The 27,558-nt window shown below is 43.8% G+C and overlaps 2 protein-coding genes across 2 annotated transcripts in view; one reads left to right on the top strand and one right to left on the bottom strand.

Moving 5' to 3' along the window:
- The window catches only part of nfil3-5 (nuclear factor, interleukin 3 regulated, member 5), a 39,163-nt gene that overhangs the window by 9,855 nt on the left and 1,750 nt on the right, over window positions 1–27,558 (bottom strand). The window lies entirely within an intron of this gene.
- On the top strand, window positions 16,137–19,714 carry LOC139567824 (nuclear factor interleukin-3-regulated protein-like). Its single transcript, XM_071389366.1, has 2 exons — window positions 16,137–16,273; window positions 17,215–19,714. The coding sequence occupies exon 2, from the start codon at window positions 17,327–17,329 to the stop codon at window positions 18,623–18,625; it is 1,299 nt and encodes a 432-aa protein (XP_071245467.1). The 5' UTR covers window positions 16,137–16,273; window positions 17,215–17,326; the 3' UTR covers window positions 18,626–19,714.

Raw genomic sequence — 27,558 nt, 5'->3', positions numbered from 1 at the left:
TAAACCGCAGTCATTTACTCTTCCGGCGCCGAAAAGAGATGGCCGCCTCGCTTCGTGTTCCTTGGAAAATATGCAGTATTTTGTTTTTTTACGTGTTATTTCTTACATCGGTACCCCGGGTAATCTTAGGTTTCATTACATACAGTCGGGAGGAACTACTGAATATACGATTAACGTCAACTCATCATCGTTCCTACCAGGAATATGACTTTCCCGAAACGGATCCAGTGTTTTGCCTTCCACCCAATACAATGGATCTGATCCCAGCCGGTGACCCTGTGCGACGCCGAAAAAGGGGAAAACGAGGCGGTCTCGTGGTCAGGCTTCGGAGACGGGCACATCGCGCTCCACTCCCTAGCATACTACTCGCCAATGTCCAGTCTCTTGACAATAAGGTTGATGAAATCCGAGCACGGGTAGCATTCCAGAGAGACATCAGGGATTGCAACGTGCTCTGCTTCACGGAAACATGGCTAACTCAAGGGACGCTAACGGAGTCGGTGCAGCCAGCTGGTTTCTTCATGCATCGCGCCGACAGAAACAAACATCTTTCCGGTAAGAAGAGGGGCGGGGGGGTATGCCTTATGATTAACGAGAAGTGGTGTGATCATCATAACAACACACAAGAACTCAAGTCGTTCTGTTCACCTGATCTAGAACTCCTCACAATCAAATGTCGACCGCATTATCTACCAAGGGAATTCTCGTCAATCATAATCACAGCCGTATACAGTCCCCCCCAAGCAGACACATCGATGGCCCTGAACGAACTTTATCTGACTCTTTGTAAACTGGAAACCACACACCCTGAGGCTGCATTCATCGTAGCTGGGGATTTTAACAAGGCTAATCTAAAAACAAAACTCCCTAAATTCTATCAGCATATCGATTGTGCTACCAGGGCTGGAAAAACACTAGACCATTGTTATACTAATTTCCGCGACGCTTATAAGGCCCTCCCCCGCCCCCCTTTCGGAAAAGCTGACCACGACTCCATTTTGTTGATTCCAGCCTACAAACAGAAACTCAAACAACAAGCTCCCGCGCTCAGGTCTGTTCAACGCTGGTCCGACCAATCTGAATCCACGCTTCAAGACTGCTTCGATCACGCGGATTGGAATATGTTCCGCATCGCGTCCAACAACAATATTGACGAATATGCTGATTCGGTGAGCGAGTTCATTAGGAAGTGCATTGACGATGTCGTACCCACAGCAACGATAAAAACATTCCCAAACCAGAAACCGTGGATTGACGGCAGCATTCGCGTGAAACTGAAAGCGCGAACCACTGCTTTTAACCAGGGCAAGGTGACCGGAAGCATGACCGAATACAAACAGTGTAGCTATTCTCTCCGCAAGGCAATCAAACAGGCTAAGTCTCAGTACAGAGACAAAATCGAGTCGCAATTCAACAGCTCAGACACAAGAGGTATGTGGCAGGGTCTACAGTCAATCACGGATTACAAAAAGAAAACCAGCCCCGTCGAGGACCAGGATGTCTTGCTCCCAGACAGGCTAAACAACTTTTTTGCCCGCTTTGAGGACAATACAGTGCCACTGACACGGCCCCCTACCAAAACCTGCGGGCTCTCCTTCACTGCAGCCGAGGTGAGTAAAACATTTAAACGTGTTAACCCTCGCAAGGCTGCAGGCCCAGACGGCATTCCCAGCCGCGTCCTCAGAGCATGCGCAGACCAGCTGGCTGGTGTGTTTACGGACATATTCAATCAATCCTTATCCCAGTCTGCTGTTCCCACATGCTTCAAGAGGGCCACCATTGTTCCTGTTCCCAAGAAAGCTAAGGTAACTGAGCTAAACGACTACCGCCCCGTAGCACTCACTTCCGTCATCATGAAGTGCTTTGAGAGACTAGTCAAGGACCATATCACCTCCACCCTACCGGACACCCTAGACCCACTCCAATTTGCTTACCGACCCAATAGGTCCACAGACGACGCAATCGCAACCACACTGCACACTGCCCTAACCCATCTGGACAAGAGGAATACCCATGTGAGAATGCTGTTCATCGATTACAGCTCAGCATTTAACACCATAGTACCCTCCAAACTCGTCATCAAGCTCGAGACCCTGGGTCTCGACCCCGCCCTGTGCAACTGGGTCCTGGACTTCCTGACGGGCCGCCCCCAGGTGGTGAGGGTAGGTAACAACATCTCCACCCCGCTGATCCTCAACACTGGGGCCCCACAAGGGTGCGTTCTGAGCCCTCTCCTGTACTCCCTGTTCACCCACGACTGCGTGGCCATGCACGCCTCCAACTCAATCATCAAGTTTGCGGATGACACTACAGTGGTAGGCTTGATTACCAACAACGACGAGACGGCCTACAGGGAGGAGGTGAGGGCCCTCGGAGTGTGGTGTCAGGAAAATAACCTCACACTCAACGTCAACAAAACAAAGGAGATGATTGTGGACTTCAGGAAACAGCAGAGGGAGCACCCCCCTATCCACATCGACGGGTCAGTAGTGGAGAAGGTGGAAAGTTTTAAGTTCCTCGGTGTACACATCACGGATAAACTGAATTGGTCCACCCACACAGACAGCGTTGTGAAGAAGGCGCAGCAGCGCCTCTTCAACCTCAGGAGGCTGAAGAAATTCGGCTTGTCACCAAAAGCACTCACAAACTTCTACAGATGCACAATCGAGAGCATCCTGTCGGGCTGTATCACCGCCTGGTACGGCAACTGCTCCGCCCACAACCGTAAGGCTCTCCAGAGGGTAGTGAGGTCTGCAGAACGCATCACCAGGGGCAAACTACCTGCCCTCCAGGACACCTACACCACCCGATGTCACAGGAAGGCCATAAAGATCATCAAGGACAACAACCACCCAAGCCACTGCCTGTTCACCCCGCTATCATCCAGAAGGCGAGGTCAGTACAGGTGCATCAAAGCAGGGACCGAGAGACTGAAAAACAGCTTCTATCTCAAGGCCATCAGACTGTTAAACAGCCACCACTAACATTTAGCGGCCGCTGCCAACATACTGACTCAACTCCAGCCACTTTAAAAATGGGAATTGATGGAAATTATGTAAAAATGTACCACTAGCCACTTTAAGCAATGCCACTTAATACAATGTTTACATACCCTACATTACCCATCTCATATGTATATACTGTACTCTATATCATCTACTGCATCTTGCCATCTTTATGCAATACATGTACCACTAGCCACTTTAAACTATGCCACTTTATGTTTACATACCCTACAGTACTCATCTCATACGTATATACCGTACTCTATACCATCTACTGCATCTGCCATGCCGTTCTGTACCACCACTCATTCATATATCTTTATGTACATATTCTTTATCCCTTTACACTTGTGTGTGTGTGTAAGGTAGTAGTGTGGAATTGTTAGGTTAGATTACTGTTGGTTATTACTGCATTGTCGGAACTAGAAGCACAAGCATTTCGCTACACTCGCATTAACATCTGCTAACCATGTGTATGTGACTAATAAAATTTGATTTGATTTGATTTGATTTGATTTGGTTTGATTTGATTTATGTCTGAGATTACATGAACATGACTGGGCATTCTAACATATCTGTGTCCATTTATCATCAATAGCGTTTCCCAGGTCTTCCTCACATTTTTGCTTTACATGTTTTGTGTCATCGGGAAAAGCCTCTATCAGCCATTGATACAATTTGGAAATCAACTTTGGAGGTTTTTCAGACTGTCTTAAAATAGCATCTGGCTTGTCCAGTGTTTGCTGGACAGAGACAATAAAGTGTTGTATCTGCAAAAATTCACCTCAGGTCACAGACTGGTCTTCCCTGGCTGCCTGACTCTGCTGAGACCCCTGTCACCATCTGATCCTTCTAAAATGAGGCATGACAAAGAATGACCTTGGTGTACATTTATACAGTTGAAGTCGGAAGTTTACATACACCTTAGCCAAATACATTTAAACTCAGTTTTCACAATTCCTGACATTTAATCCTAGTAAAAATTCCCTGTCTTAGGTCAGTTAGGATCACCACTTTATTTTAAGAATGTGAAATGTCAGAATAATAGTAGAGAGAATGATTTATTTCAGCTTTTATTTCTTTCATCACATTCACAGTGGGTCAGAAGTTGACATACCCTCCATTAGTATTTGGTAACATTGCCTTAAAATTGTTTAACTTGGGTCAAACGTTTCAGGTAGCCTTCCACAAGCTTCCCACAATAAGTTGGGTGAATTTTGGCACATTCCTCCTGACAGTTGGTGTAACTGAGTCAGGTTTGTAGGCCTCCTTGCCCACAAATTGTCTATAGGATTGAGGTCAGGGCTCTGTGATGGCCACTCCAATACCTTGACTTTGTTGTCCTTAAGCCATTTTGCCACAACTTTGGAAGTGTGCTTGGGGTCATTGTCCATTTGGAAGACCCATTTGCGACCAAGCTTTAACTTCCTGACTTGAGATGTTGCTTGAATATATCCACATAATTTTCGTTCCTCATGATGCCAACTATTTTGTGAAGTGTACCAGTCCCTCCTGCAGCAAAGCACCCCCACAACATGATGCTTCCACCCCCGTGCTTGACGGTTGGGATGGTGTTCTTCGGCTTGCAAGCATCCCCCTTTTTCCTTCAAACATAACGATGGTCATTATGGCCAAACAGTTCTATTTTTGTTTCATCAGAGCAGAGGACATTTCTCCAAAAAGTACGATATTTGTCCCCATGCGCAGTTGCAAACCGTAGTCTGGCTTTTTTATGGCGGTTTTGGAGCAGTGACTTCTTCCTTGCTGAGCGGCCTTTCAGGTTATGTCGATATAGGACTTGTTTTACTGTGGATATAGATACTTTTGTACCTGTTTCCTCCAGCATCTTCACAAGGTCCTTTGCTGTTGTTCTGGGATTGATTTGCACTTTTCGCACCAACGTACGTTCATCTCTAGGAGACAGAACGCGTCTCCTCCCTGAGCACTATGACGACTGCGTGGTCCCATGGTGTTTATACTTGCGTACTATTGTTTGTACAGATGAACGTGGTACCTTCAGGCATTTGGAAATTGCTCCCAAGGATGAACGAGACTTGTGGAGGTCTACAATTTTTCTGCTGAGGTCTTGGCTGATTTCTTTTGATTTTCCCATGATGTCAAGCAAAGAGGCACTGAGTTTGAAGGTAGGCCTTGAAATACATCCACAGGTACACCTCCAATTGACGCAAATGATGTCAATTGGCCTATCAGAAGCTTCTAAAGCCATGACATAATTTTATGGAATTTTCCAAGCTGTTTAAAGGCACAGTCAACTTAGTGTATGTAAACTTCTGACCCACTGGAATTGTGATACATGAATTATACGTTAAATAATCTGTCTGTAAACAATTGTTGGAAGAATTACTTGTGTCATGCACAAAGTAGATGTCCTAACCGACTTGACAAAACTATAGTTTGTTATCAAGAAATGTGTGGAGTGGTTGATCACTCTAAGTGAATGTAAATGTCCGACTTCAACTGTACATTATGTTATCCAAGACTAGAATCAATGGTTCAATAATTGAAATGTCCATTATTCCCAGATCCCAGACTGTAGCTTTAAACTGCTGTCCTGTAGCTACTGGAGGTCTACCCATCAATTCAAGATGGAACTTTGTGTCATTCACTGAATATACTGCAAAATTCCCCTGAGCTACGTAGACTGCTCTTCCCTGGCTGTCTGACCCTGCTGGGACCCCTGTCGCCATCTGATGCTGCTGAGACATGATGAGCGTAGTGTTGTGTACTGACTGCACTAGAGGACTGAATTCCCGCTGGATGCCTGCGGATCCCGACAGAGATCATTGCCGCACGGTCTGCATTTTTCATGCTGCAGGCGGCATCGGCGGTCAGACAGACAACTTTGGGACTCAAATATTTTTGTTGTCCCATAGATTATCTTGAAACGGTCCTCTTTCTGCTTTGTATGCGTTAGCCTACCTATTGTAGCACATGTTCTTCTCATTATTCACACAGAATTCGCTGCTTCAACTTTAGTAGCCTACCTCCTAGTTGGACGTGTGGTCTCATTGAAATAAAGTAGGCTGCCTACTTGGGCAGAGAATCACATTTCAGTTAACTTGAATATGAAATTAACTTAAATATGATTAGACTGTGGTTTACTACAGTGTCTGTAAATGAATATTGATCATGAAAAGAAGTGGGGGGAGCTCAACCAAAGTGAGTCGAAGTACAATCAAATTTTTTTTATCATGATTGAAAAGGAAAAGGCACATAGGTTAGGCTGCTATGAGTATTAAGCCTTTTCATTTTCAGTAACTATGGATTACCCATTTATTTGTCTCTGCCTGCAAATCGTCCTCCTAAAAGGTAGGTTTTATCCTATAGGACTATGCAAAACGTCACTGTCATCATTTTAGCTGCTTCCTGTTTTTATTTTTCTATTTTTTATTTCACCTTTATTTAACCAGGTAGGCCAGGAGAACAAGTTCTCATTTACAACTGCGACCTGGCCCAGATAAAGTTGTTCAGTAGCCATACCTGTGAGATCATGTGCACGTGGGGTCTCAATTAGAGTAGGCTATAGCCTATGTATACATAGGCGGAGAAGCATGGGGCAGTTATCTTTCCAAGGAAATGTACTTCCTAAATAGGCCTATGATTAGGCTATAGTTTACTACATTGCCTAGAAATAGGCCTAAATATTGATCACCCATATTTCTCAGTCTGAAAATCTTCCCACTCCTAAAAAGTAGGCTATACAAATAGCTCAAGCGAAAGTGCAAGTCTCTCCAACTCTGCTCTCTTCAAACTATATCTAGCATATTGGCTGATATAATTTATCCTATTTCTTAAGTTATTTTTGCGTATTTGATATTGCCTATATGGGACCATGGCTAGCATATTGCTGTAAGGCAATAAATAGGCCATGGTGGTGAAGTAATTACAATATACCAATTAGACACTAGAGTGATTGATATGCAGAAGATGAATGTGCAAGTAGAGATACAGGGGTGCAAAGGAGCAAGATAAATAAATAAATACAGTATGGGGATGAGGTAGTTGGATGGGCTATTTACAGATGGGCTATGTACAGGTGCAGTGATCTGTGAGCTGCTCAGACAAGCAAAAGCTTACCAAGTTCATTTACTTCTGAAATGTGGCAAAACAAGACATTCCCAAACAAACAACTGCTGTTAGATAGTAATAATAGCCACCTACAAACAGCCTACCCGACCGCTCGGAGGCGTCCACATGGTCCTGAAGTACACCGTTGCCATGTTTTGTATCACATTCCAATGATCAAACTGGGACAAAAAGGCTATTTTAGAATGTGGGAGGGACATATCCCACCTGTCCCCATTGAAAATTGCGCCCCTGCTGTAGAGTATCATTCATCATGTTATGTTTGCTGTTCTTACCTTGGCAAACCTCAAAAACATGTCCGACATGACAGATTGCCCATAAAGTTCTTCTATTTGCTTATGAGTGATTCCGAACATGCTCTGAAAGGTACTAGGGAAGAACGGGAAATAGACCTTGACTGTGTTGGTGAAAAGATGCTATTCCTTCCATCCGATACACACACACACAGGCGCACAGACACACACACAGACTGAAGGAATGACTAACAGTATAGGACCAGCCATACACACCGAGGACAGCTAGGTATAATCTCCTTATTCTGAGTAACTAACCTCAATCTCCATTTCTCTCTCTCTTCCCTCTCTCTCGCCCTCTCCCTTCTCTCTCTTCCCTCGCTCTCTTTCTCACTCTCCCTTCCCTTCCCTCTCTCTTTCTCTCTCTCTCTCTCCCTTCCTTCCCTCGCTCTCTCTCTCACTCCCCATTCCTCCTTATTTCCGAGTAGCTAACCTCAGCCGACCAGAACCTCTCTCTCTCTCTTTCCCTGCCTCTCGCCCCCTCTCTCCCCATTTCTCCGTATTCTAATTAGCTAACCTGAGTCGACCTGGAACCTTCAGTTTACACACTAGTCCTCATATGGTCTGTAGAGGCCTTACATAATAGCACCAGCCCTCCTCCCATTGCTTTCCCACTCTCCTTTTTTTTTCTCCATCGCTCTTTCTTAATCTGACTGCCCTCTTTTTCTCTGCGAGTCGCTTCATGTATAATGTATATTGACATGGCCCAGCATGAACCTTTGGGTGAATTAGTCACTTGCCTGTGTGTGTGTGTGTGTGTGTGTGTGTGTGTGTGTGTGTGTGTGTGTGTGTGTGTGTGTGTGTGTGTGTGTGTGTGTGTGTGTGTGTGTGTGTGTGTGTGTGTGTGTGTGTGTGTGTGTGTGTGTGTGTGTGTGTGTGTGTGTGTGTGTGTGTGTGTGTGTGTGTGTGTGTGTGTGTGTGTGTGTGTGTGTGTGTGTTTACCTCATATTGCCTCTTGTTTGATGCCTTATAGCTATCCATGTAATGATACATTTTGTCATGCTGTTTCTCAGACGTCTTAGTACAAAGAAGTCCATTGTTTTGTTCCAGTCTGGTATAACCTCTAGTTAGGTGTGCTTGCTGAATGGAAAGCACAGCTTTAGAACCTGTTCATAAATCAATTCAAATCAACGTTTATTTGTCACGTGCGCCGAATACAACAGGTGTAGACCTTACAGTGAAATGCTTACTTACAGGCTCTAACCAAAAGTACCGGGTTGGACCCCCCTTTGCCTCCGCAACAGCCTGAATTCATGGAATCGTTGCTCAATTGGTATGAAGGGACCCAACGTCTGCCAGGATAACATTCCCCACACCATTGCCACTAGCCTGTACCGTTGACACCAGGCAGGATGTGGCCATGGAACCGGGACTCGTCAGACCAGGCAATGTTTTTTCCCTCCTCAATTGTCCAGTGTTGGTGATCGCGTGCCCACTGGAGCAGCTTCTTCTTGTTTTTAGCTGATAGGAGGGGAACCCGGTGTGGTCATCTGCTGCAACAGCTCATCTGTGACAAGGACAGACAAGTTGTGCGTTCCGAGAAGACGCTCTGCACACCACTGTTGTACTGCGCCGTTATTTGTGGCTCACATGTTAGATTGCACAATTCCTGCCATTCTCCTTCGACCTCTCATCAAATGTTTATTTCTTTATTTAACCTTTATTTAACTAGGCAAGTCAGTTATGAACAAATTCTTATTTTCAATGTCAGCCTAGGAACAGTGGGTTAACTGCCTTGTTCAGGGGCAGAAAGACAGATTTTTACCTTGTCAGCTCAGGGATTCGATCTAGCAACCTTTCAGTTACTGGCCCAACGCTCTAACCACTAGGCTACCTGCCGCCTCATGAGCTGTTTTCGCCCACAGGGCTGCCACTGAGTGGATGTTTTTTGTTTGTCACACCATTCTCAGTAAACCCTAGACGTGTGTGAAAAGCCCAGGAGGCCGGACGTTTCTGAGATACTGGAACCGTTGTGCCTGGCACCGACGATCATACCACGCTCAGAGTCGCTTAGGTCACTAGTTTTGCCCATTGTAACGTTCAGTTGAACTTTAACTTAATGCCTCGGTGTCTGTCTGCCTGCTTTATATGGCAAGTCACGGCCACGTGACTCACTGTCTATAAGAGCGAACCATTTTGGTGAACCAGGTGGTGTACCTATAGCCTACTATACTAGCCCACTATAAGAAGTTCACACCTACGAACCACCTCAAAATAGGTCACTATAACTAACACATAGCCTATGAAAACCCTATTACTACCATTTATACTACTACCACTACTACTACTACTACCGCTACCACTACTACTACTACCACTACCACCACTACCACTACCGCCGCTACCACTACTACTACTACTACTACTACCACTACTACCGCTACCACTACTACTACTACCACTACCACCACTACCACTACCGCCGCTACCACTACTACTACCACTACTACTACTACTACCACTACCACTACTACCACTACCACCACTACTACTACTACCACTACTACTACTACTACCACTACCACTACTACCACTACCACCACTACCACTACTGCCGCTACCACTACAACTACTACTACTACTACCACTACTACCACTACCACCACTACCACTACCGCCGCTACCACTACTACTACTACTACTACTACCACTACTACCGCTACCACTACTACTATTACCACTACCACCACTACCACTACCGCCGCTACCACTACTACTACTACTACCACTACCACTACTACCGCTACCACTACTACTACTACCACTACTACTACTACTACTACTACCACTACTACTACTACTACTACTACCACTACCACTACTACCGCTACCACTACTACCGCTACCACTACTACTATTACCACTACCACCACTACCACTACCGCCGCTACCACTACTACTACTACTACCACTACCACTACCACTACTACCGCTACCACTACTACTACTACCACTACTACTACTACTACTACTACCACTACTACTACTACCACTACTACCACTACCACCACTACCACTACTGCCGCTACCACTACTACTACTACTACTACTACCACTACTACCACTACCACCACTACCACTACTGCCGCTACCACTACTACTGCTACTAATACTACTACTAACCTTACTACTACTACTACTACTACTACTACTACTGCTACTACTATTTCACAACCATAAATACTTCAAGACTAGCAGCACACCACATTTACTTCAGTAAATGTCATTTTCTAGTTGGAATAACATGATATTGATGTGGTTAAAGGAATTATAGTATAAATAATAACAGCTAAAAAACATGTTGACTGATACAGTAAGAATGATAAGACCATCATGTGCATAATCAAGGGGAATTCAAGGTAGGTCTGTCTGTCAGGCAGGCACATGTTTTCAAGGTAACCAGGGACCCCTCTCTCGCCCTTTGCCTGTGTTTGGACACCTGTAGTTCGAGGTCATCTCCAAACAGTGTGTATAAGGACAGTGACCCAGGTCGCCATCACTGTAGTCCGACACAGGTAGGCTAAACATAGTTAACCAGGGGGCATATTCTTTACGCCGATTCTGTTGTGAAACGTTTCTTAAGAACTGCAAACCCCATGGTGAACCACAGTGGGGAATGAGAAAGCGGGATACAGGATTATGCATTATATCTAACCTACTTACATGCCCGCATCCAATTGTGGTTATCAAATCACTTTCTGAGAAGTCTCTGTTTGTTAAGTTCAATGGAAGACTAAAATAAGCACATAATACGCAACCATCACGTTATTATGTTGTCTGCCTACATCAAGGTTAGGGACAAATCATTTCTTGGAAATTAAATTACTGACTATGAACAGATTGGAAAAGTAAGCTATTCTTGACTGGTGATTCAATGCAATGCATTATTGAATTGAATGAGCTGAGATTGTATAGAACCCTGACTCTGTTCTTTACCATAGTTTCGCAACTGGGGTTGAATAAATACTATTTGAATCCACATCTGAGTGTAATCGTATGCTTCCACCAGACGTTTTTCTTGGCTACGAGAACTCACCTCATCTGAGAACAGTGCAGGAAGGAAATGTGTCAAAAGATAACACACATGTACTGTACTCTAAATGGTCCAGAAGAGTGTAGCCTACACTGGATAAACAAGGTAGGATCAGATCAAATTTATTGTCCCCAAGGGTGGAAATTGTCTAGGACACATCATTAGTTATTCTGTATGTAAATATGCTGTCCGTAGACATAACATCAGATACAGATCACACTGTACATATAGTGTGCATTGCCCAGAGCTAATTAATCTACTGACACACACTATACAATACACGTAGATAGCCTTGATGATAATGACATAAAGTATGTTGGCTTGCTTTTTTTTGTGTCCTTCCAGCTCCAATAGATCCTGTTACTCTAAACATTCAGGAGCATTAGTGTATTTCCTCAGGGAGGGCAGACATGGGACAGAGAGGGAGAGGGGGGGGGGGGGGGGGGGGGGGGAGAAGGGTGTGTGAGAGAAAGAAAGACAGGCATAGAGAGAGGGGTGAATGGCTGTATGGCGTGTTTTCGTGCTTCTGACCACGTAGGACTACCAAAACCTTGTTTGCTTCCATTTTCTCCATCTGTGCATTCCTTCATACCATGACATGTTTTCATGAAACATACTGTACATAACATATATTATGTAATAAAGTGCATTCCTTCATACCATGACATGTTTTTATGTAACATACTGTACATAACATATAATATGTAATAAAGTGCATTCCTTCATACCATGACATGTTTTCATGTAGAATACTGTACATAACATATAATATGTAAATAAAGTGCATTCCTTCATACCATGACATGTTTTCATGTAACATACATAACATATATTATGTAATAAAGTGCATTCCTTCATACCATGACATGTTTTCATGTAGAATACTGTACATAACATATAATATGTAATAAAGTGCAGTCCTTCTGTAGATGTAGACTACATACAGTACCATTACATGTTTTACATGTAACATATACTGTACATACAAGTATAGAAAATGTATAACAAATAGCAGTTTTGCTTTCTGTAAATGTATTATATATACGTAAGTATTATACATGCTTGTGTACTTTTTATGAAAGTGAATTCCATGAAAGTGAATTCATGGAAGGAAGGATTATAGGCTGCTTAACAACACAAAGTAGCTTAGTTGTGGAAGTTCAGCTAAGTTCAGCAATTTCTTTGGGAAATACTTTCTGATTTTATTGTACAGATAGAGAGAGGATGACAGTGGGGAAAGATGGGAAGAGGTTGTGTCAAAGGGCAGTGAGCTGGATTCAAACCTATAGCGACACCATAGACATAGTAAATGTACATTTGTTCCCCTCCAATTCATATGTACTACACATGTACTAAATTCTTATGTACTATACATGTCAGCCTGGCCTCTCAGAATAGATGTGACATAGTAAATGTAAATTTGTGTCACGCTAGTGTAAAGGATTTGGAGACAGACGCAGGAATACATAATCTGGGTTTTTAATACACCCAAAACAAACACGTATACAAAACACTGGGATGTACTCAAACTAAAGAGCGGGGGTAAACCTTTAAGAACGACACGGGATAAGACCCATAATACACAGAACACGCAGCACAGGCTGAGACAATGGATAGGTACTTACACAACCAACGGACATGGGAACAATAATTGACAGCCCAATGGGAAAACAAAGGGCACATTTATGCAAACACAATCAGTGAGGAATTGGAACCAGGTGTGCGTAACGACACAGTTCAGTGCAGCCTAGAAGGTCGGTGGCGTCAACCTCCATAACTGGTGAACAGAATGAGCAGCAGTACCGGGGGGATCCGTGACAATTTGTTCCCTTCCAATTAGTATGATATGTTATGTTTGGTATGGTTACATAAGAAAGAATGTTATTTAAAGGGATAGTTTACCCAAATTACAAAATGACATGTTGGTTTCCTTATCTTGTAAGCAGTCTAGACAGGGAATGACAGCAATCCATGCTTTGGTTGTATTTCACTGGCATAATTTTCCAAATGCTAATGTTTTAGCATTAGTGGCACAAATTCCATTCATGTCATGGTACCGATATCATTTTTTGTGCATCATGTCTAAATCATTCTGAATGTATTTCAAAGTCACTTATAGATGATTTGAACATTATGGGCAAAAAATGATAATATCGGTACTATGTGCGAAATGCTTATGTACTATACATGTCAGCCTGACCTCTCAGAATAGACGCAATTAGTATGATATGTTGTGTTTGGTATGGCTGCCTATGTCAGTGGGCTTCCTAAGTAGGTAGGCTTGCTTCTTCGGGATCGGTGTTCCTTCCACGGGACGGTTGAGCTAACGTAGGCTAATGCAATTAGCATGAGGTTGTAAGTAACAAGAACATTTCCCAGGACATAGACATATCTGATATTGGCAGAAAGCTTATGTTCTTGTTAATATAACTGCCCTGTACAATTTACAGTAGCTATTACAGTGAAAGAATACCATGCTATTGTTTGAGGAGAGTGCACAATTTTGAACATGAAAAGTTATTAATAAACAAATTAGACACATTTGGGCAGTCTTGATACAAAATTCTGAACTGAAATACAATGGTTCATTGGATCAGTCTAAAACTTTGCACATGCACTGCTGCCATCTAGTGTCCGAAATCTAAATTGCACCTGGGCTAGAATAATACATTATGGCCTTTCTCTTGCATTTCAAAAAGGATGGTACAAAAAATACTAAAGAACGGTTGGTTTTTTCTTTTGTATTGTCTTTTACTAGATCTATTGTGTTATATTCTCCTACATTCCTTTCATATTTCCACAAAATGCAAAGTGTTCCCTTTCTAATGGTACCAAGAATATGCATGTCCTTGCTTCAGGGCCTGAGCTACAGGCAGTTAGATTTGGGTATGTCATTTTAGGCTAAAATTTAGAAAAAGGGGAGGATCCTTACCAGCCTGTGTTGCCTTTGGTCCAATTCAAAAATCCCCTTTCAGACTAGCCAGCCTAATGGGATTGGTGTCCCAAGACATGGAGATTATAGACAGCATTGGAAATCTGTTATAACCCGAATTGAACCCATTTTACATACTTTGTTATTATTATTATTATTATTAATATAATGTGTTGTTCGGTGTTTACTGTATCTGTATTGTGTGTGTACTGTTTATAGACTATGTGTATATTCCTCTGTCTACATTCTGTCTGTATATTCTGTCTGTATATTTGCTCACCCTAATATTTAAATGCCCGTCCTAATATTTATATATTTCTTAATTCCATTCCTTTACTTTTAGATTTGTGTGTATTGCTGTGAATGATTAGATACTACTGCACTGTTGGAGCTAGGAACACAAGCATTTCGCTACACCCGCAATAACATCTGCTAAATATGTGTATATTTATTTATGTTTATGTATGTATGTATGTATGTATGTATGTATGTATGTATGTATGTATGTATGTATGTATGTATGTATGTATGTATGTGACCAATAACATTTGATTTGACTTGATTTAAATTCTGGCAACAGGTCAAATTCCTGGTATGTGTAAAAGTAAACTCCATTCATAACATAAACTGGACAAATAAATAACAAATAGTAATTGAACTTTTGCTTAAAAACATATCTGTACATATTTTGTATATTTTGGTCATTTATCCAGATAGACTTACAGTCAGTGCATTAACTAAGGTAGGCAAGACAACTACATTCACAGTTAGTGCATTCAACTAAAGTAGCCAAGACAACTACATTCACAGTCAGTGAATTCAACTACGGTAGCCAAGACAACTACATTTACAGTCAGTGAATTCAACTACGGTAGCCAAGACAACTACATTCACAGTCAGTGAATTCAACTAAGGTAGCCAAGACAACTACATTCACAGTCAGTGAATTCAACTAAGGTAGCCAAGACAACTACATTCACAGTCAGTGAATTCAACTAAGGTAGCCAAGACAACCACATTTACAGTTAGTGAATTCAACTAAAGTAGCCAAGATAACTACATTCACAGTCAGTGCAAGAACATTTTCCTCAATAAAGCAGATATCATTCAAATCAGTGCTAGTAAGATATGTATTACACACAGAGGTGAATTCCATGGATGGATGGATAAATGTAAAGTTGAGCACTGAGTCAGTGGGCATCCCAGTTCAGGAGAGAGCTCTCAGGTCAATCAACATGAGGGATTGGAGGTGTATGGACAGACAGCATGAGACATCTGTATCTGTAAAACCAGAATCCAACCCATTCTGTCATACATGTAGGTATTTCATCAAATTATTTCAAAATAGGCATATTATCAATCAATGTCTTGCAAATGGATATTTGGAGAGATGGTGGACTGGATTTGCAACTTATTTGGAGACATTAACATGCAGTAATTTGATCAAAGATGTTGAAAACATGGTTGAAAATCAGAGAGAGAGAGAGAGAGAGAGAGAGAGAGAGAGAGAGAGAGAGCAAGAGAGAGGTGGATTGGGGTGAGAAAAAATAGTATGTGACGCGTAGCAGCTGAAAGCGGATAGGCTCGCCCTGCTGTGACTAAATGGCGCATTGGCTCGAGGCCGAGGGGGAGGCGGCTTTGCGTTCCATTGGTGGTGGTTCTATTCTATAGGCTGAGGACGCGGGTTCAGGCGAGGTGAGGAGACAAACCTAGTTGACCCTATACTGGGTGAAGAAACAAATATGAGTAGCGGCAGTGTTCGCTGAGCAGAAACAAGCGGGAAGCGAACTGGGAGAGACGCGCCCTATCATCCAATCTATTGAGCATATACAGTCTTTCTAATAACACTTTGGAGGAGATTCACATGAAGAAGAGGAACTTCATCGTGCTATTTCACTGACAGGTAACCTCATCTCAAATGGAAAAGAAAATGTTGATGTATTATGTTATATAGAAATGTGACTAAAATGTGTTTTTTAAGAACATTGTGTGGAGCTGAACTAGTTAGTTAAGATGGATAGGGGAAATATAAAAAGTGGTTGATAAAGAAATGTAGTCTAAAGTTAGGAGTAGGCACTGTGCAGCATATCAAAACCAGATCAAGTTTATCGACTCCCTGGTTCGATTCTCAGTTATCCTGCGAATGTTACCGCGGTTCTCATCCGCCAGGGCTGTTTCTCCTGGACACCGGGTAAAATCATGCATAAGTGCATGTACTGTAATGTTCCTCTCTGTAACGTTGCGTAACGCGAGGAAATGATGACAGGCCTCGGGGCTGCCTTCTCAGTGGGTGCACTTAATTCAACTTGTTCAGACTGTGTGTGGGAGCAAATAGTTGTTGAAGACTGTTGCTGTGAAAACTACAGTATTCAGCGTACTGTTGAATTGACAGAAAGTTCACTGGATTCCTTTACACAACCTCTGTTATAGCCTATAGAAGCTTATTTATAGGCTTTATTATAGGCGAGTAGCCTTGTGTTTGACATTCTTTGAAAATTCCCTCATCCCAATTAAACATTCAGGAATGTATTGCATATAACTGTATAGTCAACATAGAAATAATAGAATAGTATAGGATAGAATATTCTGCACAAATGAGCAACTTACTTTCATCCTCAACTTGCTGATATCCTTCTACCATGTCGCAAAATGGTATTGGCCTAGGGATGTTTTTCATAATGAGAAATATGTGCGTGTTAACCATCTATGTGCATCTGTTCAGTACACTACACAACAGGAATGTTTGGAGCTGTGACAGAATGATATAACGTTGTGTTGAACTTACATAAGGTTTACTCAAATCTCACTAACCTCCTCGCTGCCTTTTCTCTCTCTGTCCACTAGATGGTGGCATTGCAATGTGAATCACAGGCACTCGGAGCCAGCATCATTATCAAAACAACCAGAGTGTGTATTTCTAAAGTGAGCTATTAAACAAAACTCAAGCACACAATCTATGAGTTTGGCAATTACCCGATCACACCAGGGCTATCCAAGCATGAAATACCATACTAGACCCACCAGTAGCGTCCTCCAGGATCTCTCTGGTGGTCCCTCCCATCTGTTGGGACTGGAAGGGCTGGACCCGAGGCCTCTGAGCGAGGCAATGTCCTTCACTGACGAGGCGGTCTCCATCCTGACCTCCAGCAGCCAGCTAGCCCGTTCCCTCCTGGGCTGCACCTCTGCCCTGAAGCGGAAAGAAAGCCTAGCCACCACCGCTAACCATGCTAACGCTAATGCTATCTCTAACAATGACGGTGAGGATGACTTTGACGATAGCAACAGTGCTCTGCGCCGCAAACGCGAGTTCACTCCCGACGAGAAGAAGGACGACGGCTACTGGGATAAGAGGAAGAAGAACAACGATGCGGCGAAACGGTCGCGTCAGAAACGACGTGCCAATGACATGGTCCTGGAGACGAGGGTTCTGGGGTTGTTGGAGGAGAACGCCCGACTAAGGGCCGAACTCCTGGCCTTCAAGTTCCGCTTTGGCCTAGTCAAGGACACCTCCAACATAGCCATAATGCCGCTGTCCGTGCCTCCACCCAACCATCTTGAACCGAGGTACTACCTACCCCATGATGATGGTTCCTACCCCCATAACACCGCCGCCACCACCTCCCACCACCATCCCCACCACTCATCCTCATACGAGGTGAGGGGAACTGGGCTGCCAGCAGGGCGTGACGCAGGCAGTAGTATATCCGAGGACTCTGGTTTCTCCCCTGGAAGCTCCAACACCGGCAGCCCTGTGTTCTTTGACGATGGACTAGGGGACCACAGCCGAACTTCCCCCAGAACGGTAGAGGAACAGGGGCGTTATGAGCCTCGCGCCTCCCTGGAGGCAGAAGGACAGTACCACGGCAGGCAGGACTCTAGCCTACCACACAAACTCCGCTTCAAAACCCCCGGTGGAGGTAGCGAAGCTGGGGAGATACCAGCAAGGTCCCCTAATAGTAAACGCCCTTGCCCCGTAGCTACAGTCGGACCTAACATCCAGAGGAGCCAGGCTGAATGGTACAGTCATAGGGGAGAGGGCCAGGCTGCATGGCCCAGGGAGGAGGCCCGTGCTGGGCATGATCAGCAGCACCACTACTCCCCCTCTGGAGGGTCTCCACACAGACCCACCACTACCACAGACTCCCAGTATGTGGCGGAGAATGGCACCCTCAAATCCCAGCTCAGTTCCCTATCGCAGGAGGTGGCCCAGCTCAAGAAGCTGTTCTCTCAGCAGCTGCTCTCCAAACTGGTCTGAGGTCAGGTTGAACACACTCACAACCTCACCGTACACACATTTTTACATTTACATACAGAGAAGAGCAACAGAGAGAGGGAGAGAAAGGGGTTTCGACTCAAAGAAAGTGACATTCACTTCAACCTGAACATTGACTTTCACTGTGTCTCAGCTGAACTTGACTCCCAGGGCACAGCACTGCCCATTTTTATTTGACCTAGGCAAGTCAGTTAAAAACAAATTCTTATTTACATTGACGGCCTAGGAACAGTGGGTGAACTGCCTTGTTCAGGGGCAGAACAATTTTTGTTTTTTACCTTGTCAGCTCGGGGATTCGATCTAGCAACCTTTCGGTTACTGGCCCAACGCTCTAACCACTAAGCTACCTACCGCTCCATCGATCTCAAGCAAACAGCTACATCAAGTGTGAAGAAGCTGAGCGAACGACGACCTGAAAACTACTTCAATAACACATTCTCCAGATACTACGAGACAGTGGCCTTCACCACTATAAAAGCACACCAGCACAGGCAATACCAGTTACAATAGCAATCAGCAGTCAAAAGCAATACTTCAGGATACTCTGTTTGATTTACAGTACTATAAAACAGCATTTATGGGTAACTTATATGATACACATTTTTGTATTTATATTTCTAGTAATTTAGCAGACACTCTTATCCAGGGCGACTTACAGTAGTGAGTGCATACATTTTCATACTTTTTCATATGATATCTGAAATACAAATTTTTGTTTGTACACTGATCTGGCCTTTGATAAAGTTTCACATTCTTTCTTTAGAGACTTTTATTGAACAGGTCTATAAACACTGGATTACACTGGTAAACATGGGTACATGCAGCGGTGCACACCCTGATGTCATAGATAGATCATTTAAACCCATTCCGGTTGTATTATTACATGTCCGATTATCCTGCTGCTGTAGGACATGGTATCCCTCGCCTCTATTTGTTTCTACACAGTTTGTCTTAAACGGTTTGGCTAAAAAATAGAAAAATAACAGATTCTATGTACATATTCTTTAATTTCAACTGTAAGTAATGTGATATACTGTACATGTACGTAAATAAATAAACTGTTTTTCCTAATCAGTGTTTTGTGTCTATGAGTTTCTATTACGTGAATAATACACATTTATGATACTTTATTATGTGGGTCTTACACCGCTAGTCTCACATCCACTATTCTCTTATAAATGCAGTGAGTCTGAAGTTACTAGTAGCCTTGTACACGTGGTTACGACCCCACACGCTCATATAATGTGTTCTCGCAGCACATGACGAGTGGTCTCCAGTGAGTCATATGAGGGATCGAAATAGAGAGTAAAAAAAAAACATGATGTTTTCCTGAACAAACCAATGTGTTTCTACTGTGCTAAAAGCATGCATTATAAAGATCCACCAACACAAAACACATCACTAACAGCTGATATAAATGGATTCACAGTATACACAGACCACCTTTCCAGCTGAAGTGTTTAAGTGCTTTACATTGTAATGGAGGGAAATATCCTCATCCACTATAAATGTATATAGTAGCATACCCACCCAGCTCGTGTTTTCTGCATCAGTGATAGATTATAATGGTGCTTTTTTCCAATCCTCTATATATACACTACTGTTTGTGTGCTTGAACCTAATGAGACAGGCAGGGTCCCCAGTGGTCTACAGAGGCCTTGCATCTCTCTCGCTCTTGCTCTCTGTCTCTCTGTCTCTCTCTCTCTCTCTCTCTCTCACCAACGATGAACGGGTGATTTCTTTCTCCCTCTACCTCTCTTTACCTCCCTCCTCTCTCTCTCCCCCTCTCTCTCTCTCTTCTTACGTACTCTCTCACTACCTCCCTCTCCTCCCTACATTCCCATCCCGCTCTCTCCCCTCCCTCACCCTCTGCAGCTCTGTGATGCACTAAGGGTCACTAGCACGACACGGCAGTGCACACAGCTGAACAGAGCAAGGCATTAAAGGGGGGAAAAGGAGGGGTTCTGTAGATACAATGCATCTCTACAATATTTACATGAAGGTAAAGTACGGGCAGTGCAAATGTGTTACAATAAAATATAATAAAATGGATAAAAATGGAGAATGGGGCATAATCTGGGCCTCCCTCTCTGTTCAGTGATGGGGATGGGATGGGGGGAGAGAGTGGGTCTCTGAGTGACTCATATGTACCACGTCAGCAGCAGCATCACACACACACACACACACACACACACACACACACACACACACACACACACACACACACACACACACACACACACACACACACACACACACACACACACACACACACACACACACACACACACACAAACACACACAGAGAGAGAGACAACGTCAGCAGCAGCAGGAGGAGAAGCTATTTTAAGCTTCAAGGAGAGGACAGGATATTGATTGGCCCATGTCAGGACGCACTTCTGGACCTGAATATGAATGGGACGGAGAGAAAGAAAGACGTAGAGAAGAAAGAAGGAGAGGAAAGGAGGGGTAGAGAGAGAAGAAGAGTAGATAGAAGTAGGGAAGTCAAAGGAGGGAGGGGGAGAGACACTAATTCAGGAGATATGAAGATAGGGTAGAAGACCATACTCTTCGTATAGAGTAAGAGATGCTGACTGTTCACTACTGGCTCGGTGATATTCAGAGGCTACATACAGAACAGGTCTGGAAGTTGTTGTTCTTCAATGATCAAAACACAACACCAGGTGGCATCCGGCAGTCTCTGTAGCTGAACGCTTCACCCACAGCAGAAATATCCGTTGAGGTTCTCAAATCGAGTAGTAGACTCTTGACAGTGTATTTTTCAGAGCACATGCCTAATGCCACACCAGTCCTTATCGTTCCAGTAGTAGACTCTCTACAGTGTTTTTGTCAGAGCACATGCCTAATGCCACACCAGTCCTTATCGTTCCAGTAGTAGACTCTCTACAGTGTTTTTGTCAGAGCACATGCCTAATGCCACACCAGTCCTTATCGTTCCAGTAGTAGACTCTCTACAGTGTTTTGTCAGAGCACATGCCTAATGCCATACCAGTCCTTATCGTTCCAGTAGCAGACTCTATACAGTGTATTTGTCAGAGCACATGCCTCATGCCACACCAGTCCTTATCGTTCCAGTAGCAGACTCTCTACAGTGTTTTTGTCAGAACATGCCTAATGCAACACCAGTCCTTTTCGTTCCAGTAGCAGACTCTATACAGTGTATTTGTCAGAGCACATGCCTCATGCCACACCAGTCCTTATCGTTCCAGTAGTAGACTCTCTACAGTGTTTTGTCAGAACACATGCCTAATGCCACACCAGTCCTTATCGTTCCAGTAGCAGACTCTCTACAGTGTTTTTGTCAGAGCACATGCCTCATGCCACACCAGTCCTTATCGTTCCAGTAGCAGACTCTCTACAGTGTTTTTGTCAGAGCACATGCCTCATGCCACACCAGTCCTTATCGTTCCAGTAGTAGACTCTCTACAGTGTTTTTGTCAGAACACATGCCTCATGCCACACCAGTCCTTTTCGTTCCAGTAGCAGACTCTCTACAGTGTTTTTGTCAGAGCACATGCCTCATGCCACACCAGTCCTTATCGTTCCAGTAGTAGACTCTCTACAGTGTTTTTGTCAGAACACATGCCTCATGCCACACCAGTCCTTATCGTTCCAGTAGCAGACTCTCTACAGTGTAATTGTCAGAACACATGCCTAATGCCATACCAGTCCTTATCGTTCCAGTAGTAGACTCTATACAGTGTTTTTGTCAGAGCACATGCCTCATGCCACACCAGTCCTTATCGTTCCAGTAGTAGACTCTCTACAGTGTTTTTGTCAGAGCACATGCCTAATGCCATACCAGTCCTTATCGTTCCAGTAGTAGACTCTATACAGTGTTTTTGTCAGAGCACATGCCTAATGCCACACCAGTCCTTATCGTTCCAGTAGTAGACTCTATACAGTGTTTTGTCAGAGCACATGCCTAATGCCATACCAGTCCTTATCGTTCCAGTAGTAGACTCTATACAGTGTTTTGTCAGAGCACATGCCTAATGCCATACCAGTCCTTATCGTTCCAGTAGCAGACTCTCTACAGTGTTTTTGTCAGAGCACATGCCTAATGCCATACCAGTCCTTATCGTTCCAGTAGTAGACTCTATACAGTGTTTTGTCAGAGCACATGCCTAATGCCACACCAGTACTTATCGTTCCAGTAGTAAGCCTGGTTACTTAGATGTATTTAACGTATTTCATACGTATTTAACGTATTTCCTGGCATGGGTTCATTATGTTAATATTCTGGTTATTTTTCTCTAATCTTTCCTTTCTCACTCTTTAAAAAAAATGAGTGTGAGATAACTAGTGATAACATGGAGAGTGTGAGTGAGTGTCACGCCCTGACCGTAGAGATCCTTTTTATGTCTCTATTTTGGTTTGGTCAGGGCGTGAGTTGGGGTGGGCATTCTATGTTTTGTGTTCTATGTTTTCTATTTCTGTGTGTTTGGCCGGGTGTGGTTCTCAATCAGAGGCAGCTGTCTATCGTTGTCTCTGATTGAGAACCATACTTAGGTAGCCTTTTCCCACCTGTGTTTTGTGGGTAGTTGTTTTCTGTCTTTGTGTCTGTACCAGACAGGACTGTTTCGTTTCGTTCATTCTCTTTGTTATTTTGTTTAGTGTTCTGTTTTAATAAATTAACATGAACACTTACCACGCTGCGCTTTGGTCCGATGATTCCTCATCTTCAGACGACGAACGTTACAGTGAGACACCCCAGATATTGTTTTTGACAGGCATGGGCTCTGTACATGGTAACCCCCCAGTTCACTGAGTCTACCTCTGTCTGTCTCCTCCCCGCCTGCCTAACAATAACACTGAATAGCCCAATAGATACACATCAGTTGTTTTGTCTACTCTACCCCAGTCCCCAACACCCCTCCCTCTAGTCTAGTCTACAACCAACCCCCATTCCTATAATCCATAGACCATACAGACAGTCTGGTTGCTGGTTGCTAGGCAGACGCTGGCTATGACGGTTGCCAAGGGAACACTGTGCAGCAGACGCAGCTCTGGGGGGAGTGCGTTGGGGGTTGGGTGGTTGTTGTCGGAGTAGAGGGGGTAGGGGCTACCAAGTTTAAGGTCAACGTCTCCCCGAGATTGTCTGATTGACGGTGGTGTGGTAACAAAGAGAGGGGGAGGGAAGGAGAGGGAGAGAGAAGGAGAGGGGGATGGAAGGAGAGGGAGAGAGAAGGAGAGGGGGATGGAAGGAGAGAGGGGAATGGAAGGAGAGGGATAGAGAAGGAGAGGGAGAGAGAAGGTGAGGGGGATGGAAGGAGAGAGGGGAATGAAAGGAGAGGGAGAGAGAAGGAGAGGGGGGTGGAATGAGAGAGGGGAATGGAAGGAGAGGGAGAGAGAATGAGAGGGGGATGGAAGGAGAGAGGGGAATGGAAGGAGAGGGAGAGAGAAGGAGAGGGGGATGGAAGGAGAGAGGGGAATGGAAGGAGAGGGAGAGAGAAGGAGAGGGGGATGGAAGGAGAGAGGGGAATGGAAAGAGAGGGAGAGAGAAGGAGAGGGAGAGAGAAGGAGAGGGGGATGAAGGAGAGGGAGAGAGAAGGAGAGGGGGATGGAAGGAGAGAGGGGAATGGAAGGAGAGAGGGGAATGGAAAGAGAGGGAGAGAGAAGGAGAGGGAGAGAGGAGGAGACGGGGATGGAAGGAGACATGGGAATGGAAGGAGAGGGAGAGAGAAGGAGAGGGGGAGGGAAGGAGAGGGGGAGGGAAGGAGAGGGAGAGAGAAGGAGAGGGGGAGGGAAGGAGAGGGAGAGAGAAGGAGAGGGGGAGGGAAGGAGAGGGAGAGAGAAGGAGAGGGGGAGGGAAGGAGAGGAAAGAGAAGGAGAGGGGGAGGGAAGGAGAGGAGAGAGAAGGAGAGGGGGAGGGAAGGAGAGGAGAGGGAAATAGAAGAAAAGGGGGGTGGAAGAAGGGATGTATATGAATCTGTTCTTTCTTAATCCTTTCCAATTGATTCCTCTATTCCATGTTGCCAAAGGGGCTTCTCCATGGCATATGTAAAAGCAATTATGTAACACTGAAAATATTTGACTCCAGGTTTGACACTGTTTTAATGAGCATACGCACACTAAAAAAAGTGGCAAGAAAAAGCATTTGAATTGGCATTGGAATTGGATGGATTCCAACTGGATATTGGAGTATAGAGTCAGATCTACTGTAAGATACCCTTCTCTCTTCTCTGTGTGTGTAGGGTTAATAAGAAAGATGATTAACCAGCGCAGAGGACGTTGGAGTAAATGATGAGCTGACCAATGCTATGGTCCATAAAGTTCAACGGGTTAAACGCTCTACTGACACTGATAACGATACTATTCACACTTTATGGCCTTTCCTCTTTTGTCTTACAGAGATAGAAACTCACTCTCCTCAACCCTACTTGTCGGAGGTTTATTGGAAGATATGAAGAGATTACCATTAGATTGAAGAATGGCATAGTGTGTGTGTGTGTTTGTGTGTGTGTGTGTGTGTGTGTGTGTGTGTGTGTGTGTGTGTGTGTGTGTGTGTGTGTGTGTGTGTGTGTGTGTGTGTGTGTGTGTGTGTGTGTGTGTGTGTGTGTGTGTGTGTGTGTGTATGATGTGTGTATGATAGGCATCAAGTAATAAGCATCAATAAGTAAAGACAACAGCCAAGGGTCCTCAAAACTATTTGATGCTTGATGTCTATGGAGAACAGGATATCTTTGTGTTCATGTGCCTTTCACCCTTGTAGTGCACAGGTCAGTTCTCAAATTCCATATATCCAAAAATGCTTAAAGGCAATATGATAAGAAGTCATTCCATTTTCCCCCATTTTTATAACTCCGAAATGGGGGATCAAAGGGACAGCAGTATTGTATTAGAGAAAATGTGAGAGAATAACCACTTCTATTAAATGTGTGATAACCTTCTTCCATTGAAAACAACATCATTGCTTTCTCCAGTGGCTGTTATTTTCTTATCTCCAAGGTCATTCTGAATGGCAGGTCTGCTCTATGATACAATAGAGAAAACACTATGGACCGAGAATAAAAACCCATTCAGTGCCAATAGAATAACTGAAGCTGTCCTTGACTATAGTTATCTATCACCACGGACATCCAGAGAGGCTCTTGATGTTGTTACAAAAATCTCCTTGGAAACAGCTTGTCTTATGACATAAAACGGAGCTTCAGGGCTCAATCGTTATGACATAAAACGGAGCTTCAGGGCTCAATCGTTATGACATAAAACGGAGCTTCAGGGCTCAATCGTTATGACATAAAACGGAGCTTCAGGGCTCAATCGTTATGACATAAAACGGAGCTTCAGGGCTCAATCGTTATGTTCCCTAGCCAAATCTACATTGAGTGTACAAAACATTAGGAACACCTTCCTCGATACACAAGAGAAACTGTTGAGCGTGGAAAACCCAGCAGCATTGCAGTTCTTGACACTTTCAAACAGGTGCGCCTGGCACCTCCTACCATACCCCATTTAAAAGGCACTTAAATATTTTGTCTTGCCCAGTCACCCTCTGAATGGCACTCATACACAATACATGTCTCAATTGTCTCAATGCTTAAGAATCCTTCTTTAACCTGTCTCCTCCCTTTCATCTTCACTGATGGAAGTGGATTTAACAGGTGACATCAATAAGGGAGCATAGCTTTCACCTGCTCAGTCTATGTCATGGAAAGAGCAGGTGTTCTTAATGTTTTGTACACTCAGTATTTATACACTACCGGTCAAAAGTTTTAGAACACCTACTCATTCAAGGGTTATTCTTTATTTTTACTATTTTCTACATTGAGGAATAATAGTGAAGACATCAAAACTATGAAATAACACATGTGGAATCATGTAGTAACCCAAAAGGTGTTAAACAAATCAAAATATAATTTATATTTGAGATTCTTCAAAGTAGCCACCCTTTGCCTTGATGACAGCTTTGCACAGTGTTGGCATTTTCTCAACCAGCTTCACCTGGAATGCTTTTCCAACAGTCTTGAAGGAGTTCCCACATATACTGAGCACTTGTTGGCTGCTTTTCCTTCACTCTGCGGTCCGACTCATCCCAAACTATCTCAATTTGGTTGAGGTCGGAGGATTGTAGAGGCCAGGTCATCTAATGCAGCACTCCATCACTCTCCTTCTTGGTAAAATAGACTTTACACAGCCTGGAGGTGTGTTGGGTTAATGTCCTGCTAAAAAACAAATGATAGTCCCACTAAGCGCAAACCAGATAGGATGGCGTATCGCTGCAGAATGCTGTGGTAGCCATGCCGGTTAAGTGTGCCTTGAATTCTAAATAAATCACAGACAATGTCACCAGCAAAGCACCCCCAGACCAAAACTGCTCCTCCTTCATGCTTTACGGTGGGAAATACACATGCAGAGATCATCCGTTCACCCACACCGCGTCTCCCAAAGACACGGCGGTTGGAACCAAAAATGTCAAATTTGGACTGTAGACCAAAGGACAAATTTCCACCGGTCTAATGTCCATTGCTTGTGTTTCTTGGCACAAGCAAGTCTCTTCTTCTTATTGGTGTCCTTTAGTAGTGGTTTCTTTGCAGCAATTTGACCATGAAGGCCTGATTCACGTAGCCTCCTCTGAACAGTTGATGTTGAGATGTGTCTGTTACTTGAACTCTGTGAAGAATTTATTTGGGCTGCAATTTCTGAGGCTGGTAACTCTAATGAACTCGGGTCTTCCATTCCTGTGGCAGTCCTCATGAGAGCCAGTTTCATCATAGCGCTTGATGGTTTTTGCGACTGCACTTGAAGAAACTTTCAAAGTTCTTGACATTTTCCATATTGACTGACCTTTGTGTCTTAAAGTAATGATGGACTGTCGTTTCTCTTTGCTTATTTGAGCTGTTCTTGCCATAATATGGACTTGGTCTTTCACCAAATAGGGCTATCATCCA

This window comes from Salvelinus alpinus, chromosome 2 (genome assembly GCF_045679555.1).
Source record: "Salvelinus alpinus chromosome 2, SLU_Salpinus.1, whole genome shotgun sequence".
NCBI classification, from domain to species: Eukaryota; Metazoa; Chordata; class Actinopteri; order Salmoniformes; family Salmonidae; genus Salvelinus; species Salvelinus alpinus.
Note: the sequence above shows the minus strand (reverse complement) of the source record. Positions and strands in the feature narration are given on the sequence as shown.